The 27,945-nt window shown below is 42.3% G+C and overlaps 2 protein-coding genes across 8 annotated transcripts; one reads left to right on the forward strand and one right to left on the reverse strand.

Annotated features, from left to right (window-relative positions):
- Nucleotides 1-43: 43 nt before the first annotated feature.
- On the reverse strand, nt 44-4,881 carry napab (N-ethylmaleimide-sensitive factor attachment protein, alpha b). Its single transcript, XM_068317053.1, has 11 exons — nt 4,669-4,881; nt 3,530-3,609; nt 3,309-3,425; nt 2,963-3,009; nt 2,803-2,880; nt 2,592-2,647; nt 2,390-2,474; nt 1,869-1,973; nt 1,698-1,766; nt 1,198-1,248; nt 44-1,111 (listed from the first exon to the last, which is right to left on the reverse strand). The coding sequence occupies exons 1-11, from the start codon at nt 4,764-4,766 to the stop codon at nt 1,010-1,012; spliced, it is 888 nt and encodes a 295-aa protein (XP_068173154.1). The 5' UTR covers nt 4,767-4,881; the 3' UTR covers nt 44-1,009.
- A 1,654-nt stretch (nt 4,882-6,535) lies between these two features.
- LOC137596280 (EH domain-containing protein 2-like) lies at nt 6,536-27,007 on the forward strand. Of its 7 annotated transcripts, none has more exons than XM_068316630.1 (17): nt 6,543-6,587; nt 8,357-8,402; nt 8,505-8,550; nt 9,065-9,130; nt 9,363-11,441; nt 11,660-11,848; nt 14,671-15,300; nt 15,450-15,621; nt 15,702-15,799; nt 15,914-16,042; nt 16,129-16,178; nt 16,407-16,555; nt 16,659-16,753; nt 16,853-16,958; nt 17,046-20,631; nt 20,869-20,938; nt 21,971-22,222. In XM_068316630.1, the coding sequence occupies exons 2-15, from the start codon at nt 8,362-8,364 to the stop codon at nt 18,806-18,808; spliced, it is 5,613 nt and encodes a 1,870-aa protein (XP_068172731.1). In that variant the 5' UTR covers nt 6,543-6,587; nt 8,357-8,361; the 3' UTR covers nt 18,809-20,631; nt 20,869-20,938; nt 21,971-22,222. The 7 variants fall into 7 exon arrangements, with proteins under 7 accessions (XP_068172733.1, XP_068172731.1, XP_068172730.1 ...); XM_068316629.1 differs by having other exon boundaries at nt 17,046-20,606; XM_068316631.1 differs by having other exon boundaries at nt 16,856-16,958; nt 17,046-20,606.
- The last annotated feature ends 938 nt before the right edge of the window (nt 27,008-27,945 follow it).

Below are 27,945 nucleotides of genomic sequence, written 5' to 3' on the forward strand. Positions count from 1 at the left end.
CCCACGGTTCAGATCGGTTTTTCCAAACACAAAAAAACTGGAATTATTAATTTACATTTATTGCAATTTTCATTGATATGAAGGTACACGCACAGTGTTCAAATTAATAACGTTCTGTTTCCTTCCGTGTTTTTTCATTATCGGTAGACCTTTTGAAAATGTCTCCTTGTCAGCCTGACAAATCATCACAGAAAATGAGACAATCGGGAAAACAAACAGGATAAATGACTATTATACTGTACACTCATCCACACCATGCCATGCCAATGGCTTTAAAGCTGACGGGCACATTTCGCTTTATTTGGTGCCATGACAGCACTTCATTTTAAAATGACAAATTAGTACATCACTTGATAACATTTCTCACATTCTGAGAACTTGGTATTGTAAGGCATAGTGGGTATCCATCATGGAATAAGCTCCTAAACTCTTGGCTTCTTGATATTGAGACTTCTGTGGCAGGGAAGAATTTCAAGATACCCTGCTGTTACCCGCAGAATCCTGGAGCCCTCAATAGTACCCAAAACCAACAAGAATGCTTTAGTCAACATGAGCATTCTGATCAATGAAGTTTATTTAAAACACATTCTGGAAAATAGATTTTGTAAATGTATTTGATAAGTGGTGTTCTCTCATCTGTTTTATAACAAGAAATGTCAAATTAAACCACTGTGTAGAAGAGTACTAGTATCAGCATTTAGTACTGCAGCCCATTATTAACCAATATTGGGCTGATACCTCAATCAAACAATATACACCAATATATATCTATATATATGAAAATAGTGTTCATACCAATAAAGGCCATAATTTTAGGAACATTGGGACGAGCAGATTATAAAGGCAAATAAAATACTGTAGTTTGTAGTAAAGAAACGCGTCATTTGTAAGAAATTAAAAGGGCTAACTGTCAAAAAGATAAGATGGCCAATAAAATGGAAGTGAGAGGCTCAAGGCAAAAAGGATGCAGGTCAAATGTGAAGAGCAAGTGAAACTTCAGGCAAGGCGGTCAGCGAAGGTCACTCTCATCGTCCTGTATAGTTTTCTTGATGCGGAGAAGCATAGTGGTGAGCCACTGGTCCAACCGTGAAATGCTGTCGTATTCTTTCACCTGAGAAAGGAGCAGTAAATGTTATAATTCTAATGACAAAATGACATGAATTTAAATGATCTGTTGAAAAACGTCAGTGTTCTTACCGAGTCAGTATAGGCATCCACGTTCTGTTCTTCATAAGCATCTAGAAGTTTCTGGGTGGATAAAATCATTATTTACAATAACATTTTATGTCAGAAAAGTTGCTCAAAGACAAACATGTATGTCAAGATTTCATTATTTGAATTCAATTCATGTCAAAGAATTTAACATTGAGATAAAAAAAAATAAATCATCCACAACACATAGCGTAACTTCCTATCAAGTTAGAAACAGCTCTACACTGCAGAACTCGCTGTTTTTGTTGTACGATGATGGGGAGTTTATGGAAACTTTCATAATGTAGATGTTAACAAGGTCACTCACATGTTGTCAATAAATTTTATTGGGAACATAGATACTGAAGCAGAAAAAAATGTGGCCGTTACAAATATTTTAGGAAGTCTGTTGAGATCCACTTCTCACGAACAGCTCCTCTTTATTGAAAGCATTATTATTTGCTCTTGGAAAAGAATTCTCAAACCCAAGTGACACTAAAATTTACCTTCAACAACTTGCATTCCCGAGAATCTGAAAAGGCTGGAAACATGTTTTCGTACTTCTGCACAGCAAGCTGGATGACAAGAGGATGAATGTTAGGACATTGGCTGAAGTTACAGAGGCTGTGCACACTCACACACACACACACACACACACGACCAGCGCTGTGGCTTACTTTTGCATTCAGCATGTCGACACAGAAGTGACAGAGAGCTGCTTTGAAGAAGTGATCCTTGGCACTGTATTTCAGGAGTGTGCTATCCATCGCATGCGTTCCAACCTGAAAAAAAAGTACAATCATTTTTGTCATTTTGTTGCTACCTCTGAATATGGATTTAAATAGTCTCACGTTTGGTAAATAAAAATAGACACACACATTTACTTAGAGAACACAGGACAGTGGGCAGAAAAGCATTCTTGCAAAGGAGCATTTTAAAAAATAAGCTTGAGGTGTAACTGACAGTAACAACCACACAACCACTGAATGCTCACTGAGTCTCCATCATGTTGGAGAAAGTAACTTTCACACCAAGAAGACATCTTGCGGATTTCACTTTTTTCTCTATGCCTGTATTTATGTGACAATATTGCAGCAATGTGCCCTTGTAAGAACTGCTTTAAAAGTATAATCTATCACCATGGAAGAAGAAAATCATAACATGCTGAGACAAAGGCTGCTGTTGAATATCGTCACACCTGCTCATAGATCTCAATCGCTTTTGGATACTTTTCCAGCTGAGCTGCATAGGTTGCGACTTTCAGAAGGCATTTGTTTGCTGAACTGAAAAACAAAATCAAGACGTTTCACAATCTACACATTCGCACAGAAATCAAACTTAACGTAGCACCAAGACACAAATAAAAACAACAAGAAATATTTCCCATTTAAAATTGTCACCTGGTGGATTCTTCACCCTTATAATAATCTCCTGCCTGTTCATAATGAGCAATGGCCTGGAACAGAATAATGACAGACAAAATTAACAAAACTTTCTGGTGGGACTAAGGATTAAGTATAAATTATTTAAATGTGTAAAATAAGTGGATGCTGTTGAATCAGAAGTGGGTATTAAGCTCTAAATTTCTGAAACACAGATATTGCATCTGACCTTGTCAATGTCCACAAGCTCTGTCTCATATATTTCAGCGATGCTGATATGATGCTTGGCTGCGATGGTGAAGCGCCCCTACAACCACAACCAGAAACAGTAAATCAGATACTACAACATTAAAAGGCTGCTTGGAAGAGTTGGTTTTTCAAAGACTCACCATATCGGTATATATCTCAATAGCTTGGTTTAAACAGTTTACGGCCTCTGTTGAAACAACGGTAATTTTTTTTAGATCACAGTAATTATTCCAAATACTCATGTCAACAAAGAAAGTGATGCAAGAGAAATTTTCAAAGACACAGAGAATTTCATTAGCTTGGTGTCAGTTACTCTTTTCTCCAGTGCATGTGAAGTCCACATTCCCTTTTGTTAATTGCACTTTGTGAATAAACATTGCCGTCATATCTTAAGGACACCTGGCTGAAACCTGCGCACCATCTTCTAAAATTTGTATCACAAATAAGCTTCAGCACCTGTATGCTGATCAATTATCATTACCCTACCTTGTGGGTCTGCTTTTTTGAAGGCATTGCCAGCATGTATTAAGTTGGTTGCAGCATCATGTTTGCTCTGCATCTTAAGTTGAAGCCCAGCAGCTTGACAGAATGCATTTCCCGCAGCTTGAAAAGAAAAAAGTTTCATGTTACAAAGCTTGAAGTCAGACCTAAACAAAGAAAATTTAAATCGGATTGTTGTCAAAGCATCTTCTAGTAAATATTCTTACCACACCAATTCTTGGCCATTTTGTACATGTTCGCTGCCCTCACATACAAATCACAGGCATCTTCCATCTTGGCGGAACCCCTGTGTACCAGGATCCATGTTTAGTTAAACGGGATCCCTACATAGCTGGTTGATGTTGACAAATACCAAGTGTAATAATACTTTTCAGTTAATAACTAAATGCTATAAACATATTTTTAAAATGCAGACTGAGAGGAATTAGCTATTGATATAGCTACAAATATAAAGTTAAACTCCTACTTGTGATCTTGTGAAACCCCCAATGACACCAGACTGGGCTGGAAAACCATTGAACATCACTGCTGCCCTTCATTTGAGTTAATAAATGTTTTACTAGTCAAGTGAGTTATTCAAGTAACTGCTTTACTTACATGTATGCAGAATTTCGTCTGATGTAATGCAAAAGAGGTAAGAACAATATATTACATCAGTCAACTAATTATGACACATTACAGTGCTGATGTCATGGTAATGATGTATTACCAAAATATTATTCTATGAACACTTCTAAATAAACTACTCAAATGTCGGTATACTGTAATACCTACTTAATTATTAGACTATGGAGGAAAAAAGTTCCTGATGTTGATATTTTATTTTATCTGTTTGTGTATGGGAGTTTATTTTATTTACTGTCAAATATTCAACTCAAAAAAATTCATGACACAAATGTAATCAAATGCGACGGACATTGCCCTCAAGAATGAGCGACCTTATATAGTCCCCCACTAGATGGCGCTACAACAGCGTCCATAACTGCTAATTGTGAATGCGTGTAATCAGCAAATCACTTGAAAAGATACTCATCTCTGGATAAACATTCAATAACCCTAAATACACAACTTTGTCTCATGTTACATAGGCTTACTTTTGTTTGTACACAGCTTCAGCTTAAACATTTGCTCGGTTACGTGTTAAGCAGTTATATGTAGGAAGACGACGTTATAAAAGCTATGTTCCTTAAACTACAACGATAACCAACACGGTCACGTTAATGACAACAACCTGTTGTTGAATGCAAACGGTGTGTCGCTGCAGAGACGCGGACATTTCTTTCCCTTCCTCTTGAAGATGGTTTAGTTGGCCTTTAGCTAAACATAAGCTAACTCACGTACTCACCCAAACAGTGATCCAAATAACGACTGCGATGATTTCAGCCTCTTCTCCGCCTCAGCCATTAAAGCCAGAGCTTCTTTTTCCTTCCCACTGTTGTCCATTTTGAGTCACTAGTCTGCGGTGGAGGAGGAAGGAGGAATTGCGAAAGTCAACAAACTTGCTAACCAGCGTTGGCAGCTAAGAATGGCTTCCCCTCGTCTCTACTGGTGGCGTCCCTCGGTCATGTGACCTGAGTGACGTGGACACGTTACTGACGCGTTCACGTGCTCGTTCAATGTCTGGCCTTTTCAAACAACAAGTTGATGTGTGGTATTTTTTGATAGAGGAAGGGGTACCTAGGAAAATGCTAGAATAAAAAAAAAGAAATCGTAAACGAGTTTAAATAAAGTTTGTCTTAAAATTAATATGCAGCACTTACTATTCATTCATTGTATCCGAACAAGAATATTTTGCCGGGACGTTGAGTTTTCCATGAGAAGGGAAAGTGGACACTTTCAGGACAGAAAATTGTATTGACGTAAACATACAGAGAAAATATGCAAAGAAAATCATTTTTTCTGTCACATGTTTTGCATGTCATCACCACTACAGACAAGTAGCAACACATTACGGATAAATTAATGATCCATATAGAGATTTGTCAGTTGTATCACTCGTATCCAGAGGATTCATGTACGTTGGCAATCTATTTTTTATAAAGCATGGCACAAATACCACATGGGAATGAAGTAGGCCTACAAAATCGTAAGGCTTGCAATAGTGCAGAGGAGCAGTGTTTCATGTTTAAATTGTCTGTACAGTATTCCTATTTTTGTTAGTTGTGACACCTTTTATTTTAAGGGTGATATGGAACATGTTTGTTCTGCTGTTCAAACATCATGTCATCAGTATCTTAGCTATATAAAAATATGTAGTATTTGCCTGAATATGGCTACATTTACACAATGGTTAAAGTGGCTCTATTTTGTTTTGGTTTCTTCCTCAAATCTGATCTTTTTTGCCTTTGATTGTTCATATTCATTATTTTATAAAATCAGAAACGGCATTAATGAACCAATTCACTGTGGAAACACAAAAAAAAGTAAATTGTAAAGCAGGCATTGATTTCCTGCATTTTTCATGTAGTGATAATGATCTTTTGATGGTCACTCAGTATCTTTTTGTGAGAAATAAGACAAAACAGATTTTTTTTTTCCAGTTTACCAATTAAATTCACATTCTCAGTTACAGTTGTTACAATTCTCCACTTTATCCGCTATTGCTGACAAAAGCCTGATGACTGATGGCTCTGCGTTCAGGCATCTCATCTAGGACCACATAAAGTGAGCGAAGCCAAAAAGGAAAAGCTCAAAGACCATATTTGTGTTGTTCAGTGTCTCAAAAACAATTCCGAGACACATTGAGTAAAACAAACGAACGAACAAACAAACCAACAAACAAACGGATTTAATCTTCTTTTGCCAAAAGTTTGATTAAAGAACGTTATAGCCAGGTAATGATTAGCAGAGCAAATTAGTTTCATATACAGTACTTCCAAATTACATTTTAATTATCATTCTCCCAATTTTTTTGTTTTTCCACCAATGTTTTATGTGTTCCTTTAATTAAGTTTAAAAGGACAAGGAATGTTGGCATTAAGATTATTTTCTTAAAATTCGTTATTTGACTGCACGTTTGTCTTTAAAAACAAAAAGTTCTTAACCATCTTCAACGACCAAATTTCTAAAACCTACGGACATTTATTCAATCATCGTGCGAGAAAATTTTCGTTTCAGCCTCGGGAAAGTACGTGTTGACGAAGGACAGATTTCAATCAGGCAAAACGGAAGTCTCCTGCTTCCTGTCTGTAATTGGGTCCTGTACAGCAGCCCGTGCGAGGCTGTCCTGGAGACCCCGCGCTGCCTGCACCTCAATCGTTTCGGGTGAGTTTGTACTATGTAGTAATTTCTCTATTAATCCACATAACTGTAACAAAGCTGCAATAGTAACCTACTCCAGTTAATCCGCAAACTGCGCAGCTACCGCAAGCAAAACGTCACACTTCTGCACGACCTGGCAAACAGTCATTTTCCACCGAATTCCCAAGAATACCCCCCTCATCCAAGAGTATTCCAGCTTTAACTCATATTTTGCTTGCAAGAAGCGATAGATAGCTCGCTGCGCAATTGTGTTGACACGTCTAAGCAGACATAACCATCATGTCTCGGTTGAATTGAGGTGTCGCTGTACAGTTTTAGTGTTAAAATTGTGCCCGTCTGTGGTTTGTTTTGAATGTCAAAGGCTCTTGCTAGCTGTACGTCTTGTTGATAGCTAGTTGGCTAAGTGGGTTAGCGGGCTAAGCTAACGAAATGAAACCCAGATGCATCAAAATGCTGGAAGTAGAAAAGAAATTATGATTTGAAACAAAACTATTTATTACATTGGAGTTTTAAGTAAGTCGCGAAGCTGTTAGATGTTGTCTGTTTTAACGAATCGACAAAATGTGCATGTAAAGCCTTTTGAAAACATCAGTTAGCATGTAGCAAGCCGCTTGCTCTGCCTCCATTCATATCCTGCGTATTGGCTCCACTCTGACCCATTAATGGCTCCGATCTGCTGCTTATTTGTGCTGGGATAAGTTCTCCGCACAATTGCTGTTAAATGTCTGCGTGGAAATGTTGGTGACATGTTGTGTTTATACAGTTAAAAGCGTTGCGAGTTGATGTTGTGAATTCAGCGACACCCCGCACTTGATTTATTTCCAGGCTGCGTGAAAACCGCGCGTTTTCAGTGAGTTGCGTCTTTCCATCTGCTGCTTCTCGGTGCGTGTAAGAGAGAGCTGAAGTTACCTCTGTGGAACAGTTTCTAACAGAAGCACTTTTCCTAGTTCTCAGTTAAATGAAGCCTTGGAAATTGTCGGTGATATGGCTTTGTGTGCAAAATGTAAACGTTTCCCTCTCAAAGAAGTTTTGCATCTTCATTACATCTTCATAACAACAACATTCTCTTATGGGCAGGCAGTATTCCCAGGAGAGTAACAGTAGGTTCATGAAAGGCTGACAGCACTAATATATGTGTTGTTTCACTTTTGATCCCTATTAGAACAACAACAAAAAAGATTTTTAGGTTAAACTTTTCACTCTTGTCATTGCTGATTACTTTAAAAAAATGTAGACAATAAAATAAATCACGGCTATTAGTCTGTGAGTGACAAGTAATATGTGACTTATTAGATATACAAAATGAAAAATACTTCCAGTTTGTTTGTTTTTTGTTTGCGTTGCATTGAACCAATCAGATACTGGATAGAGTAATTGTATACCCTAATTAACTTCTTCGAAATATTTCTAAGTCATTTCCTGTGTATTGAGTTGAAGGTGAGAAATTTTGAGGTATGCACTTACAAAAATTCTTTAAGAGGGTTATTTCCTCAAAAGACAATCCATGCTGAAAGACTGCAGAATAACTTTGATGGAAAAATCAAAGACCTTTTGAAATTTTGAATCTGAAATTGTTGTTTATCATTTGTAGCCACTTAATACATGCAGTGGAGTGTTACAGAAAAGATCGTGTATTTTTCTAAGCTCATCACCAACTAACTCTTGTCATAATGTAACGTAACTATTGCTAGAAAATTGCATACGCAGATAAACGGAACATCAGAAATCGTTCAGAAAATTAATCTAGGAAGTACTTTTGTGTTTCTTATCAGTTGTCATGGATGATGAAGACGGCAGGTGCCTTCTAGATGTAATTTGGTAAGTTTTTGCTTACACAGTGGACAATCAATTTTACATTTAACAAACAGTGTTCTTTTTTGTCTAGTAGTGTTATGTTATTCAAGTTGTTTTTTCCTGCAGTGACCCAGAAGCTCTCAATGATTTTCTTCATGGATCTGAAACCCATGTAAGTGCAACAGAAAGAAAGTGGAAGAAGATGCATATGCTAGCCTTTTGATAATGGGTTTATAACTGATGTGATGAGAAGACTTAGTGTTACAGTTTACGCGTGATGGCTCTGTACTAAAGCTACTTTTTTTTTTTTTACGGTGATGCACTCCCTCAATGCTTTTATGCATTTTTCTCTTTTCTTCTACTGCTTCCTCTGCCTAATGGTTGCATTTGCTATTAAATCGTATTATATTTTCATTGTGCTTCCTCTTTTAATTTTTATGTTAATTTAAAAACTGTTAAATTATAATACTAACTCTTCCTAACTGTTTGCTATTTCTATAATTTCCTCCTCTGTCACTACTTCTCACTAATTTTTACGATCTTTGTTCCCTGAACTCTGTGCTGTCCTTTCCTTGCTACCTCCTTTGTGTGATGGTCCATATTTTTCTCTGTTCTGGTGGTATTTGCTTGCTGGTATGGGTGCCTTTGGTTTCTTTCTGTCCTATTCTGGTTGGGTGTGTCTATAGTTGGACACTGACGACCTTTTGGATGGTTCGAGTGACCCCTCCAGCTCGTTCTTCTCTACCACTGGAGTGAGTAAAATCCCCCAATCCTCTCCCTTCTGATTTCTACCTATCTAGCATGCATCTCTAATTGTCCTCTTTCCACTAACATATCTATACTCTACCAATTTGATTTGCCTTGATGTCTTGTGGGTTTGTTAAGTCCGGTTTTCTGTGTTCACTTAGTTTTGCTAGTCACCATCGCACTGTGTCATCAAAATTAATCATCACCTGATTTCACTTCTTTTGTCCTTCCTGAAAGGGCCATGTTCCAGAGGTCCAGCCTGCTGTCCAGCTCTCGGCCAATGAGCCGACAGGGCTCCCTAGAGTCAGTGTTGACTTGGACTTCCTGGAGGATGAAGACATTCTGGGGGGATCCCCAGGTGGTGAAGGTGGAAGCAATGGCGTTGGGACAAATCACGAGCCATGTGACATCCTGCAACAGAGCTTGGCGGAAGCTAACATCACAGAGCAAAGTCTACAGGAGGCAGAGGCTGAGCTGGACCTGGGCTCCTTTGGAATTCCAGGACTTACACAGGTTGTTCAGACACTTCCTGATGGCAGCCTCTCTGGGGCTGGAGGCACTGCAGTGGGTGTAGGCATAGGAGTTGGCGTTGGGGGAGCTGCAGCAATTTTCCCAGGATCTGCTCCAAACAATACCAATACACCCCCCAATGCTACGGCTGATATGCTTGGGTCAGTTCTTGCTCAGCAGGGCCTTCAGCTCCAACCACAGGTCATGAACAAGGCAATTAGCGTTCAGCCTTTCATGCAGCCTGTGGGCCTGGGAAATGTAACGCTTCAACCCATTTCAGGTCTTCAAGCCCTTCCTAATGGAAGTCAGTCTGGACATTTGGGTATTGGACAAATTCAAGTTGTGGGCCAGCCTACAGTCATGACAATAAATCAGTCTGGACAGCCAATCCTAGCTAAAGCCATGGGTGGTTACCAGCTGCACCAGTCTGGGCCTGAGGTAACGGGTTCTGGTTCTCAGTCGGGGCTTGGGGCGTCAGGGGGTGGACTTCTCATCCAAAGTAACAAAGCCACTTTGGGATCTCCAGCTTTAAATGGACCAGCTGTTTGTGTCAGCAGCACAAATAGCAGTAGTGGTGGTACAATGACTGCACCTACTGGGGTTTTGGGGTTTGGCAGTACCCCTCTGAGTTCAGGAATTGGACCCCAGACACAAACTCAAGGTCAAATCATGCAGAACGTGATCATCCAGCGCACACCAACACCCATTCAGCCTAAACCTCCACAAGGAGGTGCCATCCAACCGAAACTCTTCAAGCAGCAACAGCAGCAGCCACAGTTAGCGCCCCAGCCCCTACAAAATGATGCCCACAAGGCTCTTGGGCTGCAGCAACTTCCTGTTTCTTCTGCTCAGAATGTAGCCTTTTTAACAGGGAAAGCAGGCTCTAATGTTGTTCTAAGTACTCAAGCTACCATGCAAGGTGCTCAGTTTCAACAAACCCTATTCAAGCAACAAGCAGCACAGCCATCTGGCAAGCCCCTCAGTGTACACTTGTTAAACCAACAGGGGAGCATTGTCATTCCCTCCCAAACAGTTCTGCAAGGTCAGAACCACCAATTTCTCCTGCCACAGCTACAAGCGGGCGGACAGATCCTGACCCAACATCCTGGAGGCCACATCATCACTAGTCAGGGTCCTGGTGGACAGCTCATTGCAAACCAGATTTTAACTGCAAACCAGAACATCAATTTGGGTCAGGTGCTGACCTCACAGGGCCACCCTGGGGCAGCCCACATCCTCTCGGGACCCATTCAACTCCAGCCTGGCCAAATGGGCACACCTACCCTCTTTCAAATGCCTGTTTCATTGGCACAGAATCAAAGCCAAACACAAACCCACACTGCATCAGGACACGCACAGACAGTCATACAGGGGGTGCCGATCCAGAACTCCCTTACCATGCTCAGTCAGGTGGAGGGGCTAAGTCCTGCAGTCAGCCTTCAGCCAGCCCTACAGTCCCAGCCGGGTGGAGTCCCCAGCAGCAGCAGCACAGGAGCAGCGACCATGGCTCAGGGCCAGCCTGGGGAATGTGTTACTGTGCTGGGTAGCTCTACGGACCAGGCTGCTCATCCCACTCAGCAGCACGTACAACAATCCTCTATCCTCGCCATGCAACCAGCTTCCGTGTCCATGGCTACCACGGTACCCTCGTCTTCTCCGTCCATGTCCGTGCCCACCTCCTGTTCTGTCACCGCAGTGGGGCTGGTTCCCTCACAGGCCCAGCACAGTCCGGGAAGGTTACTCTTCACCAACCAGGGCTCTAGTATGATCCTGAGCCAGGAGTCTTTGCAGATGTTCCTGCAACAGGTCAGTGGTCCATTTCCATGTGTTTGCTTTTATTGTGTGACTTAATATTGTCTGTTTGAAAATGAATAACATGCATGCTGTGACATCTCTGTCTGACCTCTTTGGTTTTACTATTTTATCCCTCCCTGCCCCCTCCCCCTCCCTCCCTCCCTCCCTCCCTCCAATCCCCTTCCTTCTTACCTCCCTCATTCCTGAATTTATTAATATACTCCAATCAGGAGCCGCACCTTCAAACTGAGAATGAGTCAACCCCCTCTGTGGGTGTACCAGCATCTGTAATCGTCAGCAGCAACAGCATCACTGCTCCAGCCCCTGCTGTCCATGACAGCCAGTTAACTGACTCATGGGTGTGTCAGAGCCACAGCCCTTCCCCCGGCCCCTCCCACATGACAGCAGTGGTAAAGCAGGTAGAAATGCCCCTTTATGTCAAGCCCCACCCACTTGCTGCTGCTGCCGCCACAATATTAGAATACCAGACCTTTCCCCATGAATTCTTTTCTTCACTCTCACATCACTCATTGCTTTCATGCTTCTCACAGTTGCTATGCTATTCCTAACCTCAAAATTCACTCATTTGCTTACAGCACCTGTGTGTGTGGACATTGCTTTGTTAAATGTAAGAGCATGATCATTCCAGTTTTCCTTATGTATGTAATGCTATCACTTCACATTTTGTATTACTCTATACACATCTATGGAACATAAAATTGTGAATGAATTGTCATACAGTTTTTTGCATGACAATTTTACTTAATTTTTTTATGAATTCGGTACATTTTTCATTCTATTCATATTTTCCTCTATTTTGTCAGAGCCCAGAAAACATCCTCATGCTTAATATGGGATCTACCAAAATGCCACGTGCAACCCGTTTACATCTTTGCTAACACTAATCCAAACCAACTCAACTTCATCTGCTGCATTACTGAGTACTAACTGACCAATCAGTCCACACCTCAACATTTCATATCTCATTAAGGTTCTGTTTATAGTTCCCCCAAACTTTGTAACCCCTAGTTTTACCAGTACCATGGCCCTTAAATTATGATTACATTGTTCACTGACCACAGTCCCTGAAGTCTTCAGGTCACCCGACTCCTCACCATCACAGGCCCGCTGATCCTGACTTCTTGCTTTGTGAACAGTTTCCCTTTTTTCGTCTTCTGAATGATTAGTGTTCTCTTTGTGTCTAATCTTCCTCTACGAAAATCAGTGGGTTCTATTACTTTGCCTTCGGCAGCCACTAGAGGTTCAACATGAATTCAACATGCTCTTGTATTGATTGGTGTGGTGTTACCCCTGTTCATGTTTTTTTATTAGGGTTGGGTGATAGTTAAATTTTTTTCTTACCATAATGAAATGTGCACTTTATTGTTGCACGTAAGAACGATTAAAAAATTGAACAATCTACAATAAATAAGTAACTGGTGTTTGCTGAAATTATGGGAAAATTTTCAAAAACTTAAAACCATTGGTACCATAGTTTTTTCTGTTCAATCATACAGATTTTTCTGTATAATTATAAATGAATTCAATTAAAGTAATAAAAAATATACACATATATATGTGCGTATGTATATACTGTATATATATATATACATACGCACACAGTGCGCCCTCGTTCCTCGCGGTTAATGCGTTCCAGGAACCACATGCGATTAATGAATTCTGCGATAGAACGAGAAACTATTTCTTATTATTTACGGTTATTTAAACGTTTATGAACCCTCCCCATACTGATATTAAACCACCGTCTATCTGTGTTACCTTTCCCCCACACTCTTATCGATTGTTTAAAGCACTTTTGTGCCTCAAAAAAGTCCGACACTCGGTGAACAGAGCGCACTTCCGGATGCCGTCAGCCAATAGAATGCCTGTATGGTATCATGTGACTGCCTACCAAAAATCCGTGATGAGATGGAGTCACAAACGTTGATGTGTGAATGCGCGAGGGCGCATTTTATATATTTACATTGAGGAGCACATTTACACCACCTGCAATTTTGTAAGTTCTCCCACTTAGAAAATGTGGAGAGGCCTGAAATCTTCATCATTTCCAGTGTTAGAGACATAATCAAAAAAAAAATCTGGAAATCATATCATATGATTTTTCAATGATTTTATTTGTATGTTACTAGGGTTCGTAAGTATGAGAATAAATCAATTGCTGCAGCAATTGTAAGAAAATGTAAAAGGCTAAACATGACTGCTAATCTACCTCGGACTGGGGCTCAGTGTGAGATCTCTGCTCGTGGGGCATTACTCATGATGAGAAAAGTAAGGAATCAGCCCAGAATTACACGGCAAGAGCTGGTCAATGACCTGAAGAGAGCTGGAGCCACAGTTCCAAAGGCCACTGTTGGTAGAACACTACATCGTAATGGTTTAAAATCATGCATTGCACAGAAGGTTGCCCTGTTTAAGTCAGCACATGTGAGGGCCCATGTTTGCCAGGGATCATCTGAATGATCCAGAGGGGTAATGGGAGAAAGTCATGTGGTCAGATGAGACCAAAATGGAGCTTTTTGGTGTAAACTCTACTCGTAGTGTGTGGTGGAAAAAGAAGGATGAGTACAATCCCAAGAACACCATCCCTACTGTGAATCATGGGGGTGGAAACATCATGCTTAGGGGGTACAGTCGTCCTGTCCCCTTAGGCAAAGGGGACAGGACGACTGTACCGTGCTCAGCGACAGCCCTGAAACCTGACAAATCTAGAGATTTGTGTAGAGGAGCAGGCTAGAATCCCTGTGGCAATGTTCGCAAACCTGATGAAGAACTACAACAAACGTTTGACCTCTGTAATCGCAAACAAAGGCTTCTGCACTAAATATTAGCACTGATTTTCTCATGGGTGCAAATATTTATGAACCCCAGTAACATACAAATCTTTTTTTAAAAAATCATACAAAATAATTGTGGGGGTTTTTTTACATCATGTCTTTTACAGTAGGAAATGCGTCTATGATGAGCATTTCAGGCCTAAATGTTTCTAAATGGGAGATATATATATATATATATATATATATAAATAATATATACACACACACACACACACATCCGATGTAGCCATATCACCCAGCCCTAGTCAGGCCTTTAATTTGCACTACAGTCATATTTATAATATATTGTGTGGTTAAATATCAGTGTGTCTTTTTTGTGCATGATGCCCTGATTTCATTCTTGAATTCATTTACCGACTCATAATGATGTGATTCCATTTCTTCAGGTACCTTCCAGTGGTCACAAACAACCCTTGAAGATCCAGGGCACGTCTCCTTCACCGGTGTTGGCCTCTCACACCCCAGCACCACCAGTGGCAGACAGCCCCCAGCCTTCACAGTCCCCTCTCACTCTGAGCCAGCAGATCCAGTCACCCCACCACCAACAACCACAGTCCCATCCTTCCTCGCAGCCTCAGACGCAGTCTCAGACACCCTCCCGCTCATGCACACCCTCATCGCATCCTCCGCTCTTTATTGTCCACAACCAGATTGCAGAGTCCCCCCAGCCTGCTTCACAATGCCAGCCACAGCAGACACAGCCACCGAACTCACATGTTCAAGTTCAGCATCAGCCTCAGCCACGGCCAGCCTCTCAGCCCGCCCCTTATCAACAAGATATGCCTCCTATGTCCCAGTCACCCAAGCCTCCTGGTGCACTTCCTGCACTGCACCAGTTTACTAGCGCCCCTGTGAGTACTTCTGCGCCTGCTGTAGTCAAAACCCAGGTTCCCATTCAGGGCTTGACAGCAGAACAGCAACACCATTTGCAATTAGTTGGAGCGCAAATCCAGACTCTGTCAGGCATCACGCAGCACTCGCCTCAGCAGAAACAGTTGCTGGATAAACTACACCAGGTATTGTTCCAGTTCATTCTAAAGCTCTCTGCGTGGAAATTTTGCCTAGAAATAATTTCAATGCAAAGTTGTCTTAAATGCAGTATATCCAGTGAGCGAAGGAATCTGTAGGCTTTAGTAACCTAAATTTCTTGCCTATGGATTGTCAGGTCCAGCAGAACATCCTGCTGCAGGCCAAGCTTCCTGCTCAGCCTCAAGTTACCAGTCAGTTCAGCTCCCAGCAAGATGTGCCTGTTGATAAAGTGGTGATTTCATCATCGACCAGCAGTACGCCTGCTGTGTTGCAGTCGACGTCAGTGCTAGTCAAAACTCCTGCCTCAGGTCAGACACAGTTTACCCTTAATGATTCACGAGGTCATGGCTTGTTTCCCTTTGTAACCATTGATTCCTTCTTGTTTTAGCATCAAGTGACTTACAGGTATTCTCAGGAGCCCAAGGGCCAGCTGGAGCAATGGTGAATCAGACTGTCACTCCTGCAAGCCTTACCCAGCCTGCACAGGTGGGCAACTTGAGCTCGGAGTAATTCTTCCAAGGGCCTGCATTACGTTTATTTTTTAGCATTATGTAACTATTTTCTGAATGTGTTTTTTTTGTGTGTGTTTGTCTGTTTCAGCCAAAGCCAGGAGTGATCAGCTCAGTTGGAGGGATGACTCTGGGGAAAGGTGGGATGCAGATACAAGTGTTAGGATCTAGTCTGACTCAAAGGCCTGCTCCACAACCTCAGACTCCTGTACAAACTCAGGTACAGGAATATCACTGTATGTCAGTGAGGCCCCAGGAAGTAACTCTAAATTCAGCCTAACGGTTATTTGTTTTTTCACATTCCAGACAACAACATTGAAGATGCCTTTCAGTGCAGAGCCCAGCAAAGAAGCCAGGTCTGTGTTTCATGCTTTAACTATTTATTGGTAAAGTGATGTTATTTTTGGTAACTTGATTTTTGCACATGACACTGAAAAAAAAATTCTTTAAATGTTGCAACAGAAATAAAGTTTTTTTATGTCCTCCTGTAACACACTTGGCCAAGTATTTTAATTGGTGCCCGATAAAGGGCTAAATTATGCAGTTTCTAAAAACAAATATTATTTTATTCACCCCCTCTGTAGGATGCTTGAGCAGCTAAGGAAACACCAGGGTTCAGTGCTTCACCCAAACTACAGTGCTCCGTTCTATTCTTTTGAGGATACGTTTCACAGACTGCTGCCTTACCATCTCTACCAGGGAACTGCCAACTCTTCTCAAGACTATCAGAGAGGTAACAAACTCTTTAACCTACCGATCGTCGTGTAGCAGCCAGTTTGTTACATTTTCACCATCATGAAAGCAGTCGTGACGTCCTCATTTTTCGTTCTACGCAGTGGATGATGAATTTGAGAGGGTGTCCTGCCAACTGCTCCAAAGGACCCAGGCAATGCTGGATAAATATCGTTACCTGCTCTTTGCTGAGTCAAAAGTAAGTTTATATGTCATCGTTCTCATTGTATGCGTTTGGGATGTTCTCTTTGTTGTGAACTGATATTAAACTGATGGACTATTGACACTTGAACCCGAGCAGAGACTTGGCCCCTCAGCAGAGATGGTGATGATCGACCGGATGTTCATCCAAGAGGAGAAGATCACCTTGAGTCAGGATAAGATTTTGGCCAAGGAGAGACCAGGTACCGCACCACTCATTGGCAAAAGATTGCTCTGGAAACAGATGGGGTGGATACTAATGATAAATCGTTGTGTTCATTTTGTTACAGAAGAGTTTGTGGCAAATGCACGCGTGTTGGAGAGTATAATTTCATCCCAACAGAAGTCCTCTGCTGAGCCCTCCTCAGTCAGTGATGATGACACGGCTGCCGTTCCTGCTCCAGCACCCACAGCCCCTCCCTCAGCACCTCCTCCAAACATCTCCCCAATCCCTCCTGCTGGATCCACCCCTGCCCCGGCTCCTCCTGCCCCTCCAACCGCAACCCCCTTCCCCCCTACCAAACTAGTTATAAAGCAGGGCGGTGGTGGAGCGTCTGTTTCCTGGTCCAGCAGTTGTCCGCCTCCTCCAGCCCCAGTGAGCCGACTGGTCGCTGAGACCACCGGCCAGAGCGCCCCTGTCAGTCGTGGCCCCGCTGTTGCGTCCACTTTCTCCTCCACGCCCTTCAACTCTCAAGCTGTGGACGATGATGATGATACACTCCCACAGAGAATCAGTAAACCACCGATCAAAACATACGAGGCTCGCAGGAGAATTGGGTTGAAGCTTAAGATCAAGCAGGATCAAACTGGCTTCAGCAAGGTTGTCCACAACACGGCCTTAGATCCAGTTCACACACCTCAGCCTCAGAGCAGCCAGTCTGTGTCCACGACTCAGTCCCAGTTCGAAGCTGCTGCACCACATCCAAAGTCCCATTTTTCATCCACCTCTAATACAGTCATCAGAACTCAGTCACCTGTATGCACTGCTTCTTCTGCTTCATCGGTTACCATAGCAACAACTCAGTGTAAACCTGCATTGAGAGTTAATGTTCCTTCCAGTGCAGCTCCATCTTCCTCTACCTCGTCTTCTCATAGTCGCTCATTTTCCACTTCTTCTTTGTCCACCCAAGTGAACGGGACATTGGATCACCACGATAAGGGAGGGGTCAAACACAATTCTGGATCCACCGCTACTCCCTCACAGACAACTTGCCGTCTCCCACTTCGAAAAACCTACAGGGAAAACATTAGTCCCCGGGTCAGACCTGGTGTCCCGGGGGGAGGAGATGAGAGTCTGTCCTACCCCAGGTCTACGTCGTCACCCCACCGGCACGAGGCCTCATCTCCTCCATCAGAGCGGACAGTTATTGCCAGTGTGAAGGTAGAAAAAAGAGGGAGGGAGGCTTTGCACACTCACACAGAGACAAGCCATGACATGGGCCGTTTAGGGAGTGCAATGCAGGGGCTGGATGAAATGGACGATGTGTTTAACCGTGGGCTTAAAACCACACAGCACCATCACCTTAAACAGCTCCTGGACAGGGAAGGGACAAAAGACAGAGGAGAGGAGCGCACAGATCAAGAGACAGATGTAAGTAAATACAAGAGGATGAGTGGAAAAAATAGACACAGAGCAGGTGGGACATTTAGGATGGACCAGCATGCCCCTGGGCCTCCCTCTCCAGAGTCATCCTTCACAAGAGACTCTTTACTTCCTGCCAAACGCTGCAAGTCAGATTCCCCCGACATGGATAACGCCAGCTTCTCCAGCGGCAGCCCTCCAGACGACCCACTGAAGGAACACGTTCAGTGTGCCATCAACAGCATCCTGAACCTGCAGCAGGAGCCCTCCGCCCGCAGTCACCACATTAAGGGAGGCAACAACAGGTCCCACCAACACCAAAGCCAGCGCCCAGGGGGCTCAGCAGCCTCGTCACACAGACCTTCGATCCCAGCCTCGTCCTCTGGTTCCTCCTCCTCCTTGGCCCAGCACCCTCAGGTTGGTGGCCGGGGCCACAATGGTAGCCTGTTGCCCCAGACTCAAGGCAGATAACAGCCCTTCAGCCACAGGATGGACTAGGAGTGAGAACTAAGGGCCGGATTTGGAGGCAGCAGAGCGGGACGTTGTGAAAACAGTATCACTGTACTACTCTGCCATGCTGTGTTGGTTTTGTTTGTCCATTGAATTGTCCAGACGTTTCCTTCTCATTCACAGTCTGAGGTCGATGTGAGCATGTGGTCAGTTGTCTTTGACAACTGCAGACTCGAAGATGTATGTCGGTTATTTTCTCTGCCAAGCTCGAATAACTACATGAAGGCTGTTGTTGTCCTTTTCTTTTTGTCTTGTCTATTTGAATCTTTTTACACTTTTTTTCTTTCATGTGGCCTGAGTGCATGTCTCTTTCATTCTCTGTTTCTATTCACAGTTGTTCATCTCTTGGTTTTTAGTGTCCCAAATGGGAATCAGGCAGCTTTTATAAGTATTTCAGTAGCCAACAACCTTCTCAAACTTGGCTACTTATCACAGAAAGGCAGAAAAGTTCATAAGATAAACCATCACAATATGTACATCTTCCTTTACTGGCCAAATTTGATAAAGCCTTCCTAAGAACAAACAGCACACAATAAAATTATACATTCCACCTCTTTATCAGGAATGTTTTTAGACAGCAAATAAAGACTGCTCACTAGACACACGCTCCTTTTCTACAGTTGTCAAAGTCAATATTTGCCTGGACCTCCATTCTGCCTGTCTTTTATAATTTGAAAGTGAAAAAAGTTAAATTTGTTTTCCTTTTGACTGTTCTAAGGTACTGTCAAGATGTGAATGAAATGTATGGAATTAGTTTATTTCTGCTTCAAATAATGTCAGATGACTTTTTTTGGGGGGAAGGGGTTCTTGTTTTAGATCACACCTTCGCACACGCCTGCCTCCCTCTTGCTAATGATGTCAGGTTATGCAAAGGTTATGCATTTCAGTCAGCAGGGGGCAGTCCGGATTTAACTGTTGGTTGTGTTCTCCGCTGTATGCCACTGTATCCTTGCCTCCTATGAGCATGTTTTTCCTCTGTTTTAGTCTGGTGGGCAATTCAAAATCAAACACAGCGCAAGCAATGAAATGGAAAAAAGGAACAATAATAATGTACAAAATACCCGTAAGAGAATTTGAAGTATAGTATTACAGATTAATTTTGTAATGTATTTATTGTGTATAATGACTTTTTAAAAAGAAATGTACATTTAGTAAAACTGTAAATTAAACCTTGCTTTTATGAAACTTTGCATGCCCTCCAGTTGTTTGTCGAACTATTGAAACCATGATTCCTAATATACACTGCACATTCCATTGAATGACTAACAATGACTGAAGGGTACAGTATTATAGTTAGGAGGTGATGGTGGCAGGGGTGTGGCGTGTTCCTTTTCACTTAGCCAGCAGGTGGTGCAAGGAAATGGAAAATAAGAGCTGGTCTGTGTGTTTTTCCCGGAGGGTTCACAGAGTTTTGGAGGAGCAAGACAGTTGAGGCTGATGAGAGGATAATGGCATCTGTAAACTCTTTCCAAAGTAGGTCGACTGCAGAGAAAAACTGTTGAAAAAAGAGGAGTTACATGTCACAGCTGTAAGGGTGCAGCACTTGCCCACGTTAAAACATGCATATGGATACTGGGTAGTTACTCTCAAGAGAGAAAAAAAAAGTCCCCACCCAAATAATTTATTCTCCTTCACCCTTCGTTAGTTCCACCCCCTCTGACCACAACACGGGTCATCCCTGTGTATTACTCTGGAAGATAACGTTTGCGAGGCATTGTTGGAACAGGAGTTGTGTTATACTAGGAGAAGAAAAGAACGGGTGAGAACATTTTAGCCTTGATGTGGTGAGCCTGTTTCTCAGTGCTTTATGCTCTTTCAGCAAGTTGAGTAAAAAATCCTTGCCAGATCTAGAGCTCATCTGAAATACATTAAACCCGAGAAGAGTGGTGCTGTGTAATCTAGCTGCAGTGGTATTACACTCAGGCTTCCTATTTGCTGTCAGAGGTACACCCATGCATGTAGCAGCAGCTCCACTAAGAGACTGACTGTTTTTGTCTCCTCTACTCAAAATATTTTCCAAGCTCCGGAGGGCAAGACTGGAAAGACGGAGAAAGGATTTGAAGAAAACTGAGCTTTCTCCATAAAATCTTGGTAAATACTCCTTTTAAAACTTCAAATCACTGTACTTCTCAGCTTTTATTCTTTTACTTTATGTTACCAGATTGTTTACAGCAGAGGAAACTAGTGTTTGTTACACTTGATGGGTGCAAAAATCAGAGCTCAGCATCAAAATGAACAAAAAAAGCAAACTTTGCAAACTTTTGTCTATTTTTTAACCAGCGTTTGTTCTTCTGAACATTAAAGCAATCCATGACCTCCCTGACACTTTTGCCTTTACATGTTACATTTTACAGTCTAAGTCCAAAGCTGTGGTAGAGAAATCCACAAGGCATTTTCACAATCTGTAAACTTTAGAGAAATAAACCTTATTTTTCTCAACAAGAATGTAAAGCAGATTTTACTCGTACAAGTTTGGTGTCACTTTTTTTATTCTTCATGTAATAGCACAAGCAGTTTATTGTCTCTCTTGAAGATCTCCGGGGTTCGCCATTACTTTGACATTAATTTCTTTCTACACTGATCTTGTGACTTGTAAGGACGGAGCAGATCATTTCTGCTTGCTGAAATGAGATTTACAAAAGAAGGAGCTCTCCACGGCTGACCTAACATCTACTGACACACGTCTTACCTTTGTACGTTTGTGTCAGTCTGCCTCTAATATCCAGTGGCTCAATTTAAATATTATCATAAAACATACACTCTTATTGAAGGGTTAAAGCTACTTTTCCAGAGTGATTTTACTGATTACCTTCTACTACCCGTAGGTGGTTGAAAGGAACATTTAATTAATTTCAATGAAAAGAAATGAGCAGTGCCTGTGCAAATCCTGAAGCAGGGTTGGGTTTGCAAGTTTTCCAGCGTGAGCACTAAGTTTTTCCAGGCATGTACTGACAGAACTTGGCAGACTCCTGGTGGGCTCAACCTTGCTCCATATTTCAGATCCTTACTCTCAGACTTCCACCTACAGATGGAATACCAGTAACAAAGGTGTTTGCCAGATGGAATAAACTTTTTTCTATTGGATTAACCTTTACCTTTCTTCTTTTTTTGTCCATAATTCAGGTTCTAAAAGTTATCAGTGCAGCAACAGTTCAAAAAGGAGATTCAGTTTTCAAAAGAAACACCAGCCCTATCATTTCTCTCAGCGCGTGCAAAAGAGGTTTCAAGGACACTTGAACATCGTTCATATAAATACAGGAAGCCCCTCAAACTATTCCAAGGTTCAGCCTCAGGACATACAGCTCCAACAACAAACACGTTCCAACACTACCTTTCTGAAAGCACAGTCTATCATCTTGTCAGCTAATCATCATGTCTCGCTGGGGGCGAAAGAATGTGAAGAAGACACCTGAAGTGATCCGCACTGTTACGGAGGGTCTCAAGTCCTTGTATCGTAAGAAGCTGCTCCCTCTGGAACAATACTATGGTTTCCATGACTTCCACTCTCCCAGTCTGGAGGATGCAGACTTTGATAACAAGCCAATGGTCCTGGTTGTGGGGCAATACTCCACTGGAAAGACAACATTCATTAAGTAAGAAATTCCACTTCTGTATCAAGTGCTGTTCTGTTAAGTTTTAATTGATTGTTAAGGTCAGAAACTATTGCAATCCTAAGAAAATCGCAGATCCTATGTTTGACTGACAGGTATCTACTGGAGCAGGAAATTCCCGGTAGCAGGGTGGGACCTGAACCCACCACTGACTGCTTCACTGCCATCATGCATGGGGACATGGAGAGCGTTATTCCTGGGAATGCCCTTATCGTAGACCCCAACAAGCCTTTCCGTAAACTCAACCCTTTTGGAAACACCTTCCTGAACAGGTGAGAGTGAGGATTTATTCTCAGTGCGTCATGCAGTGATTCCAAAATGGAGAGAAGTCACAATTACATGGACTGACTATGTGAGAGAAGCGAAAGACTGAAGGAGAGATAACAGATGCATTTATAGCACTTTGGAATTTCAAGTTCATGTGCCAAATTTCAGAGCAGGGAGGCAGGCACTTGCCTTATTTGTGGAAAATTGGAGAAAGGAAGCGATATCACCCAGGAGGGGTGATGAAAGCTTGTGTATCGGGACAGGAACTGCGATATACGCACGTTCAAATGGGAGGTCAGAAGGTCTGTGGCCCCTTGGGGCAAAGACAAATAAATGAAATCACAGAATCTATGAGTCTTAGAGAACGTGTCACAGAAAGCTCAACAGTCCGGTTCTGTCCTCTACTCTGTTTACTGTCTGGAATGCCAGATTTCTGTGTATATTTTTCCACTGATGTAAACCAAGAGAGAAGTTACACATTTTCCAGCGGAGTGCTTTGACTATTGGGTTTGTGTATGTATAGACATATGCAAGAACACTACTTTTATCAATGCTCTAATTTAAAAATATATAAAGCCACTTTCAAACAGAGTCCCACTTTCCTTCTTCAAGGTGTGTTTGTGAACATATTTGCGTCATTTTGCTTTTGCTTCCTTTTCCAGGGGTCGTTAAACTCATAAGGCACAGGAAGTGGTTTTGTTGTTCTGAGCCACACAGCGTTAGCAGCTCTTATTGTTTGATTCTGGCAATAGTGGTCATTTTCCCTCAGGAAGCCCTCAGAAATGAGAGGCCTACTTGCACACAATGGCCTGCAAAGGGAGGGGTGGAGGGTGTGGAGAAGGCCACTTCCAATCTGCTCCTGAGATCACACTGGCTTCTTTGATGAAAGATAACCATTTTTCACATGATTCCTGACGTCACCGTTGTTATGTTATCACTCTGAACTTGTGTTATCATCAATTATGCAACTTTGCTCCCATCTGCTGATGAAAATACTAGGTTCCAGTGTGCTCAGATGTCCAACCAGGTCCTGGAAAGTATCAGCATTATTGACACACCGGGGATCTTGTCCGGTGCTAAGCAGAGAGTGAGCCGAGGTGAGAGAGGTGGCAGAGGTGACAAAGGTGAGGAGAGGGCATGAGGGGGCCTGCAGAGACACATCCTTGAATGTCGGCTCACAAAATCATCTCCCTGGCACGTCTGGCTAACTCATGGGACCAGTTTCCTCTGGCACAATAACAGTAGGAGTCAGGGCAACAAACAAATCATGAAGTCATGAAGTCATGGTCAGGAACTGAGAAGCTAACTCAATAAAAACTCAACCCTTGAGGAATGTGCAGTTGATAAATAACAATAATCATCATCTCACTGTAGTTTTTCACTTTTCTTTTCATCCACGCTTGACGTAACCCTTTACTACTCAAGATAATCAGCATGAGCAACTAACAAGTTTAAAGGTATCCCAATTGTGGGACATATTTTCTCACTTGTTTGGAGTTATCTGTTGGTGGTTTCAAATATTCAGTCTGTGAGATTTCTGCCTCCACTGCCAGCACATCATCTGTGGTACTGGCAGCACTGTGAAAAATGCATTTTCAGAAGCCTGGATAATTCAAACTATGGTATTTATTTAATATGAAGCAGGTACACGCAAATTCAGCTCAGAATGAAGTTTTAAGGTTCATAGGGGACAGAATTTTTGAAAACATGATGATGTTGGGGTTTTTAGAGTGTTGTGAGAACCACAGACAGGACTTATAGACACAATTTCAGCAGAAAAAAATTTGCATCACAAGATAACAGTAAGGAAATATGTTTTGAATTTTGGGTGAACTGTAATGTATGTTCATGTCCATACTAATAAAGAAATCACTTTTAAAAAAACATGCTGAGTTCACTGGTCTTGTAAATTGGCATTCTATCAAAAGTCATAAAGAGGGGTGGGCATCTTTCATAAAGAGAAGCCCTAGTGTGTAAATGCACAGATGTTCAGAGTGTACAGGGTTTGTGTCTGTGTTGACCTTCTTGCCTCTCCTGAACCCTTCTGTTTAGTGCATTGAGCACATTTGGCTCATGAATACCAGCATCTTAGCTGCTATCATTTTCTCCTTTTCTTTTCTGACAGGCTATGACTTCCCAGCTGTGTTGCGCTGGTTTGCTGAGCGCGTGGACCGCATCATTCTGCTGTTCGATGCTCATAAATTGGAGATATCAGATGAGTTCTCTGAGGCCATCGGTGCCCTGAAAGGAAACGAGGACAAGTTGCGCGTGGTCCTCAACAAGGCAGACATGGTGGGCACCCAGCAGCTGATGCGAGTGTATGGTGCACTCATGTGGTCTTTGGGAAAGGTCTTTAACACCCCTGAGGTTCTGCGTGTCTACATTGGCTCCTTCTGGTCAGAGCCACTGATGGTGACAGACAACCGCAAGCTGTTTGAGCTTGAGGAGGAGGATCTGTTTGCAGATATTCAGAACCTTCCTCGCAATGCAGCTTTACGCAAGCTCAATGACCTGGTTAAGAGAGCACGTCTGGTTAGGGTGAGTGTGGTTTTTTTTGTCATGTCAACCTTCATGGATTTTTTTGACAAGTTGATGTTTTTGCATTCCTATCATGTTCATCGTGTGGCCATGACCACTTCTAAATCTTCTCTGAATCCCAGGTCCATGCCCATATCATCAGCCATCTGAAGCAGGAGATGCCTTCTGTTTTCAGGAAGGATAATAAAAAGAAGAATCTGATCTACCAGCTGCCAGTGATTTTTTCAAAGATACAGCTTCAACATAACATTTCTGCTGGAGACTTCCCAGATTGTGCTAAAATGCAGGTTGGTCTACATCTGTTTCTAAATTTCCCCCCACATTTGGGAAACACTTATATAAAGATTTTGAAAAGAATATTCCAATTACTGACACATTTTTACATTTGATATTTGTAAAGGAGCAACTGATGGTCCATGACTTCACCAAGTTTAAAACCTTGAAGCCTAATCTGATGGCAGCCTTGGATGAATTGCTTTCTGGTGATATTGCCAAGCTGATGCCGCTCCTGCGACAGGAAGAGCTGGAAGCGGTTGAGCAACCAGGTGTGCAGGGTGGAGCCTTCCTCGGGACCCGTGCTGGACCATTCTCAGAGGGTGACCCCTTTGTCGAGGAGATTGGAGAGGGGTGTGAGGAGGAGGAAGATTGGGTGGTAACCAAAGACAAGCCCAAATATGATGAAATCTTCTATAACCTGGCTCCCAGCGAGGGTAAATTGAGTGGCATCAAGGTGAAGAACTGGATGGTGAGCTCTCGCTTGCCCAACTCTGTGCTGTGTCGCATCTGGAAGTTATCAGATGTGGACCATGATGGTATGCTGGATGATGAAGAATTTGCCCTGGCAAGCCACCTGATTGAAGTCAAGCTGGAGGGGCACGGCCTCCCCCCTGAGCTCCCTTCTCGGCTGATCCCACCCTCCAAACGCAGGCAGAAGGGTTCTGATGCATAGACGCGACACAATGCAGAGACACTCTTCTCTTTTGGCTGTCACACTTTTGCTACTGTCTGTATTTGTTCTGCTTTGCTCCAGACTCGTGTTGAAACGTTGCATTAAATGCATCTGGTTTTTGCTCTGAGCCTGATTTTGGTCGTGCACAATGGAACATACTGTATTAAAGAGTAGGCCAATCATTTGACACTATAGAGCGTGCAGTAAAATACTGAGTCACATGGGTCTGGTTGCTTCTTCCATTTGGCTCCTTAAAATGAGCCTTTTAAGAAAAGCTTGAGACTTTACTTTCTTCTGTTTGATGAGCAAAATCTAATAAAGGCCGGTTGGCAGCATTAAGCATATATTTAACCAAATAGGGAGTGAAAAACAAACAAGAAAAAAATAAATCAAAATTTCTTCATTGACTAGAGCTCGAAAACTACAGTATTATCCAGATGACAGTTTGTTTTTGCAAGTCTAGTCATTACGTTAAGGTATCGTGAACAGATTTATTTACAAAGACATATATTGCACAAATGAATTATTTTTTAGCTGTTTAACCTCAAACTGGCAGCACAAATCTAGTAACCTGACTGCATTTCCCTTTTGTTGCTTTCTGTGACAAAACTTATTATTTTTGTAACTATTGCTGTTGTTTTGTATGTGCCGGAGCAAAACCTCAGTTTTATATAAGAACATAACACACTGAGATGAAATTTTCAACTCAACTGAATGATATATTACGACTACTGTGCACAGCTCCACCAACTGTTCTTGACTATTATTATAATCAAATAAAATTCCCTGACTGTGTCTTTTGTTTTTTCAGTGAGGATTTTGGGAGTAAAGTAAATGTACTGCCTAACACGTCTACAGTCTAACATAAATTGTGTCACACAGCACAAATAGTTGAGCGCACACAACAAGAGCTCCTTTTGATCAAGATCACTCTGAGTGACCGACCACATAAACAGTTACTCTCTCCTCTGCCAAGTCCCCATACCACCATTTTCCATGGCTCTCTCCCCTCATTCCTACCATCTGAGACTCTTTCTCTCTCACTCATCATTGCATATACTGTTCACTACAATCCCCCTCATGCCCGCCAAGCACTGCAGTCAATCTTACAAGCATGCCTCTGTGTATTTTTGCTCTTATCCTGCGTGTAGACTCTGCGGTATAATCTCAAAAACGTAACTGGTGTAGAGCACATAGAGTTTTTAAGGAATGCAGAAGGGGTGGTCTTCTCACCGCCCTGTTCCACTCCTCCATGGAAAGAAACACAAATGAGAAAGAAAGGCAATGGAGCCTTTTCCTCCCTGCTCTGGCTTACAGTGACTCACATATGAAGAATGTGGTGGGCTGGCCCAAGAGTTATTAATATCTCCTTTTCTAGGGTCCGCTAAGTTTCTCCAGACTCATGCACAGAATCTAGACACTACCTTTATGAAAGACTCGGCAGCATCCCCTATTTGGAGAACTCTTGAACTAGACCTGTTACTATACACCACACCCTCTACTGTGAGAGGAGGGGGGGGGGGGCGCAGATATTCTTAGTTTAATTTCAAGGAGTATTTTCCATCAGCTTTTGTATGTTTTCAAGTAATTTCTAGTATCCTGGTAGAATTTTTAAAATGCCCACCAGGTTCAACAAAGCTCACTGCCTGCTATATAATTATACTGTGCTGAGTCATGCACCATATTATTTGTTGCCCAATTCAACACTGTTACCACAATAAGTTGAAGACCAA

The sequence above is a fragment of the Antennarius striatus genome, chromosome 6 (genome assembly GCF_040054535.1).
Source record: "Antennarius striatus isolate MH-2024 chromosome 6, ASM4005453v1, whole genome shotgun sequence".
Lineage (NCBI taxonomy): Eukaryota > Metazoa > Chordata > Actinopteri > Lophiiformes > Antennariidae > Antennarius > Antennarius striatus.

Excerpts from the sequence above, each read along its gene's own strand:
- LOC137596280 (XM_068316630.1), top strand. The coding sequence starts at position 8,362 with ATGGATGATGAAGACGGCAGGTGCCTTCTAGATGTAATTTG. Across the intron at positions 11,442-11,659 it reads TGCAGATGTTCCTGCAACAG|GAGCCGCACCTTCAAACTGA; the intron begins GTCAGTGGTCCA and ends TACTCCAATCAG. Across the intron at positions 15,301-15,449 it reads TGCTGGATAAACTACACCAG|GTCCAGCAGAACATCCTGCT; the intron begins GTATTGTTCCAG and ends ATGGATTGTCAG.
- napab (XM_068317053.1), bottom strand. The coding sequence starts at position 4,766 with ATGGACAACAGTGGGAAGGAAAAAGAAGCTCTGGCTTTAATGGCTGAG. Across the intron at positions 2,648-2,802 it reads AGCTTGTGGACATTGACAAG|GCCATTGCTCATTATGAACA; the intron begins GTCAGATGCAAT and ends ATTCTGTTCCAG. Across the intron at positions 1,767-1,868 it reads TCGACATGCTGAATGCAAAA|CTTGCTGTGCAGAAGTACGA; the intron begins GTAAGCCACAGC and ends CTTGTCATCCAG.